This window comes from Mus pahari, chromosome 18 (assembly GCF_900095145.1).
Source record: "Mus pahari chromosome 18, PAHARI_EIJ_v1.1, whole genome shotgun sequence".
In the NCBI taxonomy this organism is placed as follows: domain Eukaryota; kingdom Metazoa; phylum Chordata; class Mammalia; order Rodentia; family Muridae; genus Mus; species Mus pahari.
In genome coordinates this window covers 38,044,279-38,058,825 of record NC_034607.1, presented here as the reverse complement: position 1 = coordinate 38,058,825, position 14,547 = coordinate 38,044,279, and the positions used below count along the sequence as shown (strand labels likewise).

The 14,547-nt window shown below is 52.4% G+C and overlaps 1 protein-coding gene across 1 annotated transcript in view; it reads right to left on the bottom strand.

The window, feature by feature from the left end:
- Window positions 1–14,299, bottom strand: part of Togaram2 (TOG array regulator of axonemal microtubules 2) — a 42,462-nt gene extending 28,163 nt beyond the window's left edge. The window contains exons 1-8 of the mRNA XM_029531653.1: window positions 14,243–14,299; window positions 12,049–12,162; window positions 10,554–10,841; window positions 9,239–9,450; window positions 8,302–8,492; window positions 4,165–4,211; window positions 1,816–1,979; window positions 103–253 (exon numbers count right to left, since the gene is read on the bottom strand). Of these exons, the coding sequence (XP_029387513.1) occupies window positions 103–253; window positions 1,816–1,979; window positions 4,165–4,211; window positions 8,302–8,492; window positions 9,239–9,450; window positions 10,554–10,841; window positions 12,049–12,162; window positions 14,243–14,270 (1,195 nt within the window). The 5' untranslated portion in view covers window positions 14,271–14,299. The remainder of the gene's footprint in view (window positions 1–102; window positions 254–1,815; window positions 1,980–4,164; window positions 4,212–8,301; window positions 8,493–9,238; window positions 9,451–10,553; window positions 10,842–12,048; window positions 12,163–14,242) is intronic.
- Between the last annotated feature and the right edge of the window lie 248 nt (window positions 14,300–14,547).

The window sequence follows — 14,547 nt, the reverse complement described above, 5'->3', positions numbered from 1 at the left end:
ATGGAAAGGAGATGTGGGCAACCTTCTCTTCTGGAAAGTTGAGAGCCCAGGAGTTGTCCAGGAAGCTTTTCCAGTGGAGACACCCACCCAAGGCATTAGTACCTTCCTTTGCTGAGGTTCTCCGTGTGCCTAAGCCCTGGGAAGCCAGCTCTCGCTCCCTCTCTGGCTCCTTTGCCCTCCGAAGCAGCTCCATCTCCTTCATCTGCTTCAGCCTCATCTTTTCCTGGGCAGACTTGGAAATGGTGACTTGGACCTGGCACAAGGTCAAGGAAATGTCTATTAACCTTGAGAACCCAACCAGTCTCTCTACACTTTCGTTCATTCAGTCGTGAAACATAAGACTGCCTCCCATGTGTCAGCCACTGTCCCTGAGGGAACCAAAAAGAGCTATGTCCTGATACCCTGGGGGTGGCTTAGAGTTGCCATCCACTGGATAGAGACCTTGTGAGTGACGGGCATCAAGGTGGGAGTTCTAGGCATGGTAGACCCAGAACCTAATTAGATATTTAAGTAGAGACGCTGAAGATATGGGGGAGATGCGGTGAGGACTTTGACAGTCTTTAACCTACAGTATTTTAGACACAGCAGTTAGTGCCATGGAGCAGAGCACATTTTGTGCGATGATTAAGTAGCCCAGAAACCAGAGGACTGAGCCCTGGGGTCCTTGGTGTCTACAAGTCAGGAAGATGGAGGGGGTGAACAAAGGAGGGAGGGGATGAACTGGCCTTAATGAATGCCCAGAATACCTCCTTTCTCACTTGTGTCCCTAGGTGGAAAGTTCAGAAGGGACATGTCAGAAGCATGAGTTTTCAAAAGCTGGTGTGAGGCAGAGGAGGACTGCAATGTGACATTTGGGACCCCAGAGGGGTGGTGAGGTCTGAGACTGCCAGGAAAGGCCAACAGAGAGTCAGTCACTGGGCTGCTGGGAGTGCCCTGGGTTCCGGGAGAGTGTCGTGATACCGTGGAAACAGCCAAAAGCTAATGCCAGAGCCAGAACAGGAGACGGTAGGGAACAAGCCAGCGGGACCATGGAGTTGGGATAACACGGTTGGGACAAAGCAATGCGCAGCGTCCGGGCCTGTGGAATGTCTGTGGAGTGAGTGGCTGAGGCAGGCTGTAAGATAAAGTCATATCACACACAGAATTTTCACGGCTGCCCTTATTAGAGACTGGCTGTCATGCTGTCAGCAAGGCATCTGTGTCTGTGATAGAGCGCACGCTCAGGGCAGGCCTTCCATCTCTGCCTCAGAGCTAAGCTGCCATGCCCGTTTCAAAGGCAGAACACAGGGATCCCATAACAATGACGCTGTGTGACTACACTCATCTCAATCAGGGAAGAGAAGCCACCCCCCTTCCCAAGGTCACCTTCCGAGTGCAAGGTATTTGTCAGCCTGTCAAGAACAGCTTTGGCCCATCAGCCTCTGAGTCAGCTGCCTCCTGGCTGCTATCTTGGGGGTCAGTTCAAATTACTCAGCCTGGTTCAGCTAAGCCTTTTCCCAGCATCCTGCGCCCCTCCAGCCCACGTGTCACCTTCTTCTGTCCTTCCCCCCTTCCTTCCATCTGCCTTCCTCCTTGTTCCTGGTCCCCACCCTCAACCTCAGCTTCCTTCTTGTCTCTCTCCATCTCCACAGCCCTCCTCCCCAAACTGTCCACAGGTTCTGGCCTTAAGTGCTTGGAGAAGCAGTCTTGGCCATTCTTGGCTCTGCCTCATTCCCCACCAGCTGGCTGGCCGGCTGCCGCACAGCAGATTTTAGAAGCGTGCTTGCATCCAGCTAGCTGGACCTCAGCTTCTTCCTTCTCCTGCTTCCCTGGTACCTTGGTGCTGGACTCCCTCTGGTCTTCTTCATTCGCCAGGGAGCGGGTTTCTTTGGCATGACTGGAGATTGCTGTCAGAGTGAAGGCAGACTGTGACGAAGCCAGGGACGTTGCAGGGGCTTCAGCAGACTTGGCCTTGACAGCTGGGACCAAAGGCTTTGACGCTGGAGAAGTCAAGAGCAGGGACAGAGCTGAAGACAGTGGCACTGGGGGCTGTCAATGGGTCCCTGACCCTGTGCCCCATGGGTTTTACAGTACAAGCCCTCGATCTTCAGTCCTTCTCGCCCACACTTCCCTCAGGGGGAAGTTAGATATTCTCCAGAGTAGCATTGCCAGGGAGGTCAAGGACCACGTCATACTCCGACCACTCACTCATTCATTTACTCATTCATTCATTCATTCACTCATTCATTTACTCATTCATTCATTCATTCGCTCATTCGTTTACTCATTCACTCATTCATTCATTCATACACCCACTCATTCGTTCATTCACTCATTCATTCACTCACTCACTCATTCATTCACTCATTCATTCATTCATTCATTCGCTCATTCATTCAGAAAACAAGAACTGCACATTTTATTCTAAGTGGACAGAGAGTGGAAAACCAATCAAATTAAATAATCCTTGCCAAACATTTATACCACTCCAGCAGAACCAGAAGGGGCCTGAGAATTTTTTGAACATTAGTCCAATCCTCTCACTTCACAGATGGAGAAACTGAGGCCCAGCAATCTTCTTCCCCAAACAACATCAACCCCATAGCAGCTCTCCCTGTGTTTTCCCAATCAGTGCATTTAAAGGTACATTTTAAAACAGGCAGAACAGGAATGAGCTCCCTAACTTCCTCCTGCCTTAACGTGGGCATCATTCACCACCTCCAAAGAGCCGGCTCACCAGGGGTTCACTGAAATTGGGGCTGCCACCTAGGGATACCCAGGACTGGAAAAGACATTTCGAGTGTGTGTATCTATATGGTTCTCCGGTCACCATTTCTTCATGAATGGTCCTCCTGCTTGTGACAGGGGGAGGAAGGGTTAAGAGGTCAAAGATGTGGGAGAGGGCACAGATGTTCAGGGGCCAACTGCTCAGGGTGAGGCTCGTAAGAGCGCCACAAGACAAAAGACAGCATGGCAGCCCTTACAGTGACGATTGGGCAGTGTCACCCCAGCTGACAGCTAGCAAAAAACTGTGCTCTAAGAATTTTCATAGATCCAATTTCTTACCCACCCCCCCCCCCCAGAGACACCTAGAAAGCCTTGTCTGAGCAGGCTGTCCCTGTTTATGGACACCTGATGATGACATGGTCTCCCGGACCAAACCCCCACGCCAGCCATCTGAGGGCTAGCGCATAAAGCCACTCTGGGCCTCATGTGTACCGCCTCAGGCACCCCAGGCACACTCCACACACCTGAGCCAGGGAGACAGGAGAGGGACCTGCCTTCAAGGTGTAGCTGCCAGGCCTGCCTCTCAGGCCCAGCTCAGAGCCTCCAGGGCAACAGCCTGCCACCCTGCCAGCCACCTGGCTTGCTGAGTTGATTAGTCAGGGACCTGCCAGGGAGCCAGTCACCCTCCCCCTCCAGTCAGCCTGAGCTCAGAGTGCCCCTCACAGACCTCACCCTCTTTTCCTGCCCCCTAATCACTCTCCAGCCACAGTGCAGCTTCCCTCCATCCAGATCTCGCCCCAGCAGCAGATGATTGGCCCAGAAGGGATGACCTCTTACATCCATCCCCCTCCCTTCTCTCTCCTCCTTCTAGAAAACTGCCCTCCCCCCCCCACCCCCACAAAGCCACTCTCTGGTTGGCCATGCTCCCCTGACCTTTGAATCTGCTGAGAGCAGCTGCCTGAGGCTTATGAGCAGTGGTTTAATGTCTCACTCTGTCCAGCGAGGGCATCTCTATGTGCTTTACACAGAGCAAGAAGCCACCGCTTGCTGTGTCAGACCCACTCTGCCACAGTGCGGCCCTGAACTCAGGTCTAGCCAAGCTACCTAACAGTCTCCAAGAGCAGCACTGTGTGCTCGCTGAGCCTCAAGGAAGCCTGGATCAAACTGCTCAGCCTGGGTCACCTGGTTCATCCCCTCTCGTCTGGGCAGTCATGTGCTATGTGAGTTGGCGTGCATCCTGGCACTCCGCAGAGCCGGTGCCGATAAGTACCACTGCCTCCCTGGTTCCTGGCACAGGCTTATCGCCACTCTCAAGTGTGATGACTTCAGCTTCCCCACTGATCTGTGAAATGAGAGGCCTGGCCTGAGGGCCCTCAGGTCTCCCCTGGCCTCATTCCATAACCCAGAACACGGAGGCACAGAAGCGGGAACAAGATGAGTCCTCAGGGGAATACGTACCCAGAGATTTAAGGGTCTTTTCCAGAGGCCCGTTCTCACAAGTCAGTCTTAAAAGGAAGAGAGAGAGAGAGAGAACTGTGTGAAACCCAGTTAGCCAGAGACAACGGGGTCAGAAGCCCGGGCTTGCTCCAAGGTGGGAGAGGGTGAGGTGGAGATGGGCTCGTCCCCTGTGAGAGTGGCAGGAGGTACAGCTCCTGACACCAAGAGTGGGTTGATCCGTGCCCAGGGATAGGCAGTTCCCCGGCTCTGCAAACATCTATTCCCTAGGTAACAACATCCACATGAAAGCTGCTGTCTTAAGTTAGCCCCATGTCTCTGACTGTAGCGTAGCTGACAGAGAAGCTTCATTTCTCCTCTCAGCTGCGGCCACAACCCCTGCCTTGGCCCATGCTGCATGGCAAGTGTGCCAGCTGCTTAGCCACCACGCCTCCCCCACTGCTCCCCACACTTTTAAAAAGTGGATGCAGGTGCTGTCCGTTCCTGGCTGGGTTGGTGTTCGCCGAGGGGCAGTCCACGCGTGGGAGGCGCACCTGCAGGTGCGTGCATGGGGGGGGGGTGGCCCGAGGTGAACGCCGAGGGTCTCCCTCCATCTCTTCCCCTACGTTTTGAGACAGTCTCTCTCACTGAGCCCACGATTTGCTGTTTCGGCTAAGGTGGCGGCGACCCAGCTTGCTCTGAGGATCTCCTCCGCACCTGTCACACACTGGGGGCACAGGTGGATCCTGATGGCCACCAGCTTTCAGGTGGTCCTAGGGACCCAGATCTCGTGCGTGCACTGCATGCCTTCCCTGCCAAGCCACCCTTCCAGTCCCGCAGTGGCCTTCTAACATCAGAGCTTGCCTCATCCCCATACCTAAGAGCTTTAAGATGGGGCTTGGGTAGCTTCCTAAAGGACTCTGTCATTCCTCCCTGAGTGTCTTTGTCCTCCACCTTGTGCTGTCCCTCCTTCAGAATTCCCCCTAAGAAATCATCCCAGCCTCACTGAGACGCTTTTCCATTGCGCTTCCCGACAGACTGGTGAGGCCTTCTGTCTCACCTCCAATCTTAATGGACTTGGACTCAATTATTTACCCTCAAATCTCTCTCATCCCCCCCCCCAAAATGTATCCACCCTGGTTTACAAAGCACCTAGAAGATAGTTGGTGCTCAGTAGTTTTTTTTTTCTTAAGTGAATAAATGATTAGGCAGATGAATGAATGAAGTGACAATAGGGGGAACTTCCCACCTATTTGCTAGACAGCCTTACAGAAGCCGGGAAGAGGGAGCCAAGTTGCAGACAGACAGCTAAGGCAGGTGTGTTCTATGTGAGTAATTCCTGCCAAGCTCCTAGCTTAGCAGCACAGGTTTTTGAGATATGGCCCCTGACCTATAAAGTGCCAAGTTAAAGAATAGAATGAGGTTTTTAAACAAGACAAGATAAATAAACTGAACAGACATTAACAAAAAAAAGAAGAAGAAACAAAATCAATTTAAATAGCCAAGATTTATTAATTAAATCAATGAAACAATGGAAGGGAGGTGGGGGTAGACAGGCAGTCTCTGCTGTGTGGACAAGCAGAGGTGACCCCTTCCTGTCCTCACCAGCCATGAAAGTCAGGTGAGGCAGAGGTGGAAGGACCCGTATTGATGTGCAGGACAGAAGAGGGCTACAGAGGAAGCGAGGCTCTGGCTCAGGAACCAGCACACCCTCAAAGGAGTCAGACAGAGCCTACAGACAGCACAAGAGGAGGGAGGCTGCTCCCTGGAGGTGAAACCAAGCAGGCTCCTCTCAAAGCTGGGGGCAGCAAAAGAAAGTCAAAGACCACAGAAGGGTTGGCTGGGGATTGAACACGGAAAGGGGAGGCTGAACAGCCAACAGCACGGGGCTGGATAAGGCAGTCTGGGGAAAGTTAAGAAGCAGCTGTGCGTGCAGCGTGGGAGGCAGCGGCAGGGGCACGATCCAGTTGAGAGCTTCTGTGTGCCTTGTCACCGCAAGGAAAGCATGGGGGGCTGGGGGGGGGCACCCAGTGAGGCACCAGAAGCACAGGAAGCCAGAGCCAGGCTGCTGAAGGTGTAGACAAAGGGCGGCTCCTCCATCGAAGGGCAGTTTGGGGAAGCACAAGGTGCCTCGTGTTGCCATGGTAACATGCCTTCCCTTCCCTCCTACTTCCTCTAGTGCTGACCAGCACGCACCATGAAAAACCCAGTGAGAGTGTGGGTCTCCAGGGAGAGGTCAGGCCATGGCAAAGTCACCCAGAGCCCCATGACCCTGGAGGTCATAGCCACAAGGAAAGACTCCAGGAGAAAGAGAAAGAAAGAAAGAAAGAAAGACCCCAGGAATTTTGAGGATGGGCAGATTTGAGCAGCAGATGAAAGGCATGTAGGAGAGGGTGCCTGGAAGATCAAGACATGGGTATAAAACCAAGAGAAGGGGCCGGGCGTAGTGGTGCACGCCAAGCACTCGGGAGGCAGAGGCAGGCGGATTTCTGAGTTCAAGGCCAGCCTGGTCTACAAAGTGAGTTCCAGGATAGCCAGGGTTACACAGAGAAACCCACACAGAGAAACCCTGTCTTGAAAAACCAAAAACAAAAACAAAAAACAAACAAAAAAAAAAACAAAAAAAAAAAACAAGAGAAGGAGGAGGAGAAAAATGTCAACCCTAGCCACAGTCACAAAGGTCATGAGAGGCGCTGGAGGAAAGGCCTTGGTCAGAGATCGCAGACTCCACCACTAATGCTACAGAGAGAGGGAGAGAAGCCGTGTGCCAGGAGAAGCGTCCCGCGGTAAAGAAGGCCAGTGCAGAGGGGAGTGTGAAGGTGAAAATGGGAGAGAGCTCCCATCCAGGAATAAGTGCAAGGACATGATCCCCCAGCCTAGCAGGGCCCAGACAAAGACAGAGACATGACTGAGACCAGAGAAGGCAGCCCAGGAAACAGGAGATCCAGAAAGCCAGAGAGAAATAGAAGACTTTGGAAGATCAGGCCAAAGAAGTGCAGGAGGATGTGGCAACCATACGTGGTGATTTAAGTGAAAAACGTGCCCCAGAGTCTTGGCATTTGAACACTTGGTCCAGGGGGTGGTGGCAATGTTTGGAGAGTGTGGCCTTGCCCACAGGAGTTATGCCATTTGCAGGCGGGCTCTGGGGTTTAAAAAGTCTCAAGCTATTCCCGGTGTTCTTGCTCTGCTTCCCGCTTGAGGGTCAAGATGTGGGCTCTCGGCATCCTATGCCATGATGCCTGATGTTTCCCCACCACCGTGGGCTCTTACCCTCCGGAACTCTCTGCCCATGTAAACACTTCTGTAACTTGCTTGACCCTGTGGTGGTTTATCATAGCAATAGAAATGTAAACTCATACACCACCACACTGGGAAAGGCAGACCCACAGTGGCTGAACGCCCCACTCACATACATTCCCAGACACTCGCATGTGTGTATACAAGTGCACACAGACACAGACATGATCACAGATGTACACTCATAGGCACGTCCCTGGGAATTCTTACACACTCGATGGGGCATTAGTCTGGGCTGGCCACTGGATGCTGACAGCCATCTGGAAGCTCGGCCTGTCTTCTTTAGGAGCAGATCCATGGTAACCTAGAGCCTCTGCCCCAACTGTTTCTGGGTATGAAGACCCTTTTGAAGTCCAAAGGTTTTATGAAAACCCCATATACCCACACATATGCATATGCAAACATACGCACACATGACCACACACTATATACATTATACACACACACACTATACATAATAATGGTGGTGGTTTCAGTATCCGTTGGTTAAGAAAATACAAAATAAGAAAGAGCCACCATGGGCTTATCCATGCCCTAAAACAATGTGTGTTTTATTCATCACTATGGCAACTGTAGACACTGAGAAACTAGAAAACAAGCTGCCCACACTGCTTGTCATGCATGCCCTCAGAGCCAGCCAGAGTCCAGGATCAGAAGAGCCGCAACAACAATGCCGTGGCTTCCGCGTGTCTGCCATTCACGGGAGGGGATTTTACCCTTTCCAAACCTGGTGCCTCAAGGCCGTGCCAGCCACGGTGACTCAGCAGTGAGGAGCCCAAGGGAATGGGGGGGGGNGGGGGGGCAAGACGAGTTACAGGAGAGATGACCACAAACAGACTTGAGATTTTTAAGTGGGCCGCTTACCGCGTATGTGGGGCCCTTGGTCCCATCAGCACATCCTGGCCTGGACACAAGGGGCTGGGCAAGGAGCCAGGCCCGCAGGAAGAGGTCCCTGTGGGCATCCGGGCCTTCGGGATGGGTGGGATCACGAGGCCTCCTAAAGACTTGTGCATCTTCTCATCAGCGCAATGCAAGTACTGCCTGGAAAGCTGCACCTGCGAGGGGGAGGGAGCCTGGTCCTTGGAAGCATGACTCACGCTGCACTTTCAGCTCCTGGTAACCTCGCACGAAGCTCCTCCTGGCAGCTGGTGAGAGGATGCTGGGAACTGTCCTCTTGTTTCCCTTTTCGGCCTCTTAGCCCCACGCCAACCCCTCTGGGAAGGTCGCCCCTTCCCAACCACTCCAGGTAGGAAGACTGGCAAGCTTTTCCATCGTTTTTTATTTATTTATTTATTTATTTATTTATTTATTTTTGGATCTTAATCTTTTTTTTTAATCTTCTCATTTCAGGAAAATCTTTGACTATGTAGAGCTGGAAGGGACCCTCTAAAACACCCAATTCAAAGCTCTGCCTTTACAGATGTACAAAACAGCTCCGGGGAGGCGATGCCAACACCTTCCTCCATGCCAAAGCCTCCTTCCATGCCAACGAGCCGGCATTAAGGCAAGAGATGAGAAGAAGACCGGGAAAATCCCAAAACACGAACACCAAAGAAAGCCTGGGTCTACCAACTCCAGGACACCAGGACAGAAAGGATTGTAGCCCCCATACCTCTCAGGCAGCCCCCACCCAACACTCTCAGGCCGGGTGTAACAGCTGGAATGCTACAGGGAGACGTGACATGAGGGCCTAGAGTCTCTCTCAACGCCACCCTGGTCATGAGGACTGGCTTGAGACACTTGTCCCGGGGCACAGGGACAAGAGTTGGCAAAGGAATGGGGAGGCACAGAGCCACCTTACCTCCTGGGCACTGGCTTCCGGGTCCTGGAGATCCTGTCTGCCTCCAGGAGGATTCAGGTCCTTCTCCTTGGCACTGCTGGCCTCAGGGGTGGTGGGAATGCTCTGGATGGGAGGCATCGGCCTGGGTACCCTCAAGAGCCTCTGCGAGGTGGTGCGGGGGATTGTGCTCCGCAGAGGAACTCCTCTGGGGCCTCCCACCGGATCCAGAGAGGCTGAGCAGGGGTAAGATGGAGAACAAGTTAGTACCTGGAGCATGGAGAGCTGAGGGTGATTTCTGTACTAACCTAGGCCTCATGCCCTGAGAGAAGAAGGGATGGTGGAGGGGGACGGGAAAGAGCTGGGCTCCCTCCAGCCCGGCACCCAACATCCACCAGAACACTAGCTAAGCCGCAGGTTTTGCAGGTCCCTTTTCATTTCCATAAAACATGGTAGAAATGCAAACCAAAGTCAAAGATGGTACGGGTGGAAAGACAAGAGCAGTGTTGGGCTAAGAGGGGGCTACGAGAAGGCACAGCTGGCCCTGCATAGAACGGCATACCACCCTTTGCATCCCTAACTTCAGATCTAAAATGTCCCTCCTCAGACTCCTGTTTGGAGCAATCTCTCCCAGCTGGTGTGCTATTTAGAGCAACGGTGGAGGCATCAGGAGATGAGGCCCGGCTGGAGGAGGGAGGAAGTAGGTCACTGGGGACAGGCCTTTGAAGGTCACAGCCCAGACTCTGGGTCCAACCTTGTGTTCAGCTTCCTGACACGTGCACCCTCAGCCACGTGCACCCGCTTCCACGAACGGAGCTCCCCCACCCTGCCTGCCCCACCATGCCCTGTGAAACGGTGAACCGTCGTAGATCTCCTCCTCTGCAGGTGTGTCTGCTCCGTGTGCCGGTCAGAGATGTGAAAGTAATAATATATTCAGGGAATACGCGACAACTCAAGGAATACACTCTAGAGAAAAGTCAGCCGTGTTCCTGGTGAAGCCCAGACCTTCTGTGCACATCCACAGAAGGCCAATCTGCTGCCAGCCAGAGGCAGTGGCTAATCAATTTCTTCTGATATGGGGTAGACTTGCCTTGATGCCCCTAAGCTAGCCTAAAAGACACACACACACACACACACACACACACACACCTCTCCATCATTTCTGTTAGATTTCATCCTCAATTGCTACCTCATATCCCACAACAGCACCCACCTCAGCAGGAACCCACTGACCCGCCCCAATGGACCCCCCAAAAGTTCAAACACCTACTGACTCTCATAGCCTGGATGGCCTGGTGTGCTTGATCTCAGAGTGGGTGGTGGCTGGGCCATGGCTCACCTTGAGAAGATGCTGCCATGCCTTCTGAGAGCCGTCTCTTCTTGAGTTTGTCCTTAATCTGGATCGTGTCCCGGGCCACACTGCTGGCCTCTGATTCCAGGGAGGGAATAGCTGCCACCAGGTGGGGCCCCAAGGGCAGAGCTCCAAGACCCCTGGGGTAGCCATTCCTGGCCTGCCAGCCTTTTAGAGGAGCATTCAGCATGAGACTACTCTGGTCCTCATGTCCACTGGAGAGCTGTGATGGCTTCTTGCTGCTCAGCAGGACACTTGACACTGGCTGCAAAGAGGCTGAAAGAGATACACACACACACACACACACACACACACACACACACGTGGCTTTTCGGCCAAAGCTAATAGGCTCAAGGTAAATATAAGATGTGCCCTAAGTTAGAAATCAAAATGTTCGGCTGTTGTGAGTGGTAATAGAACCTGGAAACATGGGGGAAATTGTGCCCAGGGAGCTTACAAAAGCTCATCCACATTGTATCCCTCCTCAGAACCCCTAAGTCCTAAAACCTGATGCTCAGCCTGCAGAAGTTACACTGTAGCTGGCATACAATCCAGGGACAGCCAAACTCCAGGGCCAGCCACAGCCTGAGAGAACACACATCTGCAGAGTCCTGGGAGCCTCCATGCAGAGCAAAGAGGCTGAGCCCTGCCCTAGACAGTCTACAGCTAGACACCAGAGCAGAGTCCAGGAGCAGAAGGTGACAGAGTGGAGTCAGGACAAATACCAGGGCAGGGTCACCCTGCTTGTGATGTCTGGTGCCTTTCCAAGGCCAAGACACAGGCCCCCAGGAAGGCAGGCCTCATCTTGCTGGAGTTTGAGGGGTTCCAGGTTCATAGAGGGCTAGTCCATACTGAGAGCAGCTCTTTCCCATCTCTGGGGGCTCCCTCTACCGCCCTCAATCCCTGAGGAGACTCAAGTGATATTTGTTTGTTTGTTTGTTTCTACTTTTTGTTTAAGGTTCTTGTTTCAGAGATTTGGGGAGGTTTGGTGTTTGATTGGTTTTCCTTTTGCTTTGCTTTGCTTCTCTACTTAAAATCGTTCTTAAAAGGAGACATCACTCCACTCACATAAAAATTGATATATAAAAGTTCTGTCATATTTAAATTCTCACAAGTGTATAATTTCCAGCTTTTAATTTTTTTCTTTTATACAGTCTCATGTAACCCAGGTTAGCCTCAAATGTATCATGTGGTTGAGTAGGATTTTCATTGAACTCTGAAACTCTTGCTTCCTCAACCATCCTAAAAATAGTCTCCAGAAACATCTTAGATGGCCATGATACAAAGACACCTGCCAGAGATGGAGAATGTCCAGACATCCAGACACCACCATCATTTCCTCCTCTGTCCTGGGTTCCAGCTCTGGGGCCAGTGGCCGTGACTGGGTAGTTTCTAAGGGGTCCTCTCCCATCCCATGCCCTAGACCTCAAGAGAGGTCACCAGAGCAATTTGGTGTGACCAAGTCACTGGGCCAGGTCCTCACCTTCACCGTGAGCAAGAAGACTGGAGTCGATGCTTCCAGGTGGGGCTGCTCTGAGCCCAACACTCGTCCGAGGGACGCTCCCACAGTACACAGCCACCGGAGCCGGAACTTTGGCTGGGGACAGAATCAGAGGAGAAGGGTACCTTAAAGCCCCCTAGGGCCAAACCAGAGTATAAAAGAAAAAGCAGGAGTAACCACACCCACTACCATCTCTCTGCTAGAAGGACCTAGACCTCACACCAGAGCCTGGTCCCCTATAGGGGTACCACATGGGTAGTGACTTCAAACCGTCCCACAGATCCTACCAGCTCTAGCCTTTGCTAACATCCCTCATCTACCCGCTTCCTCCCTCTCTGCTTTCTTCCTCTCTGTCTTATGTCTCCCTCTCTGTCTGCTTTCTACCACCCCCCAGCTTTGGGTCAAGCCCCCTAGTTAGGCCTTTTTCAGCCTCCTTTGGAGTCTCCTCCTCCAGCAGCCAGTAAAACTGGTCCCTGCTGATCACAGCCCTGGCTTCTGTCACGGTGGCTCTCGGTGTTCTCTCTGGCACCCATTACAGATAACCTGCCTTTGCCTTAGCAAAGACCTGCCTCAGAGCATCATCCACTCCCCGCCTCTTCCCCCTCTTCCCCGAAGGCCTCAAGCACCTCCCTCTAGTCTTCCCTCCACGGCCTCCCTGGTTTAGCAAATGGCTCCTTCATTTCCTAGCCCCTGTGCTGTGCAGGGACTCTGGTCTGTACACACTGGCCGGGGCAGCAAGGCTGACCTGGTCCTCCCTTGGAGGAGCCTGCAAGGTCAGTGACAGGGAGATGACGAAGAATAAGCAACAACACAGAAAGCCACGGTCAGGGGCAGAGAGGAGAAGGCTTCCCAGTAGGGGAGGAAGCAGAGCAGAAGCCGGTAAAGAAAAGAGAGCTGGCTTAGGGATGGGCCTTCATCAAAGCTACTGCTGCCTGCAATTGATGCCTGCGAAGAAAGGGGAAGTCCGTTTTCTCCCGTGGAACAACATCAGTTACATCAGCTGGGCTCCCCGCAGGCTCCGAGTCAAAGCTCCTCCCACAGTTTGTTAGTTGGTTTTGCTGTGGGCTCTTTGTCTCATTTGGTTACATTTGGATATTTTTTTTTTTTTGTCTTCTTGAGTTTTTTTGTGTGTTTATTTTTATCATTTGTTTTGAGAGAGAGAGAGAAAGAGAGAGAGAGAGAGATCATGGAGTTGGGTAGAGAGGTGGGAAGATCTGGGAGGAGTCGAGGAAAAAGAAAGAATATAAAAAATATACTATCTGAAAAACATTCACTGAAGGAAGGGAAGCCTTCCCCTGCCTTTGGCCCCACAGGTGAGTCCTCTCCCTCAAATGTCAGTCCCTGTGCTCTCAGGACCAACCCCTCCCAAGCACAGCTCAGAACCACATAAGGGCTGAACCTACCAGACGGTAAGTCCACATACAGGGGGACATTCAGTCACCCTCCTACACAGACACACACAGACACACACACCAGAGCAGGACTTGGTTGTTCTTGTTTCTATTGCTGTGTGACCTTGAGGAAATAAACTACCCTCTCTGGGATTCAATTTCATAGTTGTAAAACAAGCAACTTGGACTGCACTGGTGTTCATAAAATACCTTGTTCCTATCCCTAGATTTTTTTTTTCCTCAGGCTTTCAGCCTTTCTCCATTCTCCACTAGACTCTGAGGCCAGGCCAGAAATGATTAAGTTATTAATTACCAAGTTGTTTTCATATTTTGCAGTATATTGCCTAAGCAGAACATATCTCCCAGTCACGACCCTCTTTACCAAAGTCCCCTGGACATATACCTGCTACATCTGGGCCTATCTGAGGTTAATAGCAACTCTACACTTGACAATCATCCATTTCATCTGGGGCATGGGGAAATCTGTTTCCACCAGAAACAGGAGTGCCTGGGACCCAGCCACCCACACGCTCACAACAACAAGATTGTATTAACCCTTCGAGGGACCAACCTACCTTGTCTCAGAGCTGCCACAAAGCCATCCAGAGTCCCCAGGGCACCCCACACTCCCAGAAGGCCAGGGAGCCTTGCAGACAGTCAAGACAACTGAAGTCAGGAAACCCAGTATCAGCCTGTGGTCAGCTACCACCTGGCTGCATCTCCCCAGCGGAGCGTGACCCCTGGACTATCCGAGGAAGTTCCACAGCCCATCAAGGTCCCCCTACCTAGAGTGACATCGTCACGGGTGTCCATGCCCCGGGTGGGGAAGGTGCCCACCAGGCTGCCTGGAAGGTAGCGGTTGTCCCTGGGCCCTGAGTGCAGGCCTCAGGGGTCCAAAGGATGCTGGTCGGTGACATCCGGGGCCCTATGTGCAAACAAAACAAAAAACACTTTTAAACCCTCTGTGCGATCCACTGGAGCTAAAGCCTGGCTGAGGTAAAGCGACGGGCCCAGGATGCCCTCCTGTCTTTCCTGACCTTTGCCCTCTCTCAGAAATGCCTAAGATCCTGCGTCCCAAGGAGAAGCGTCC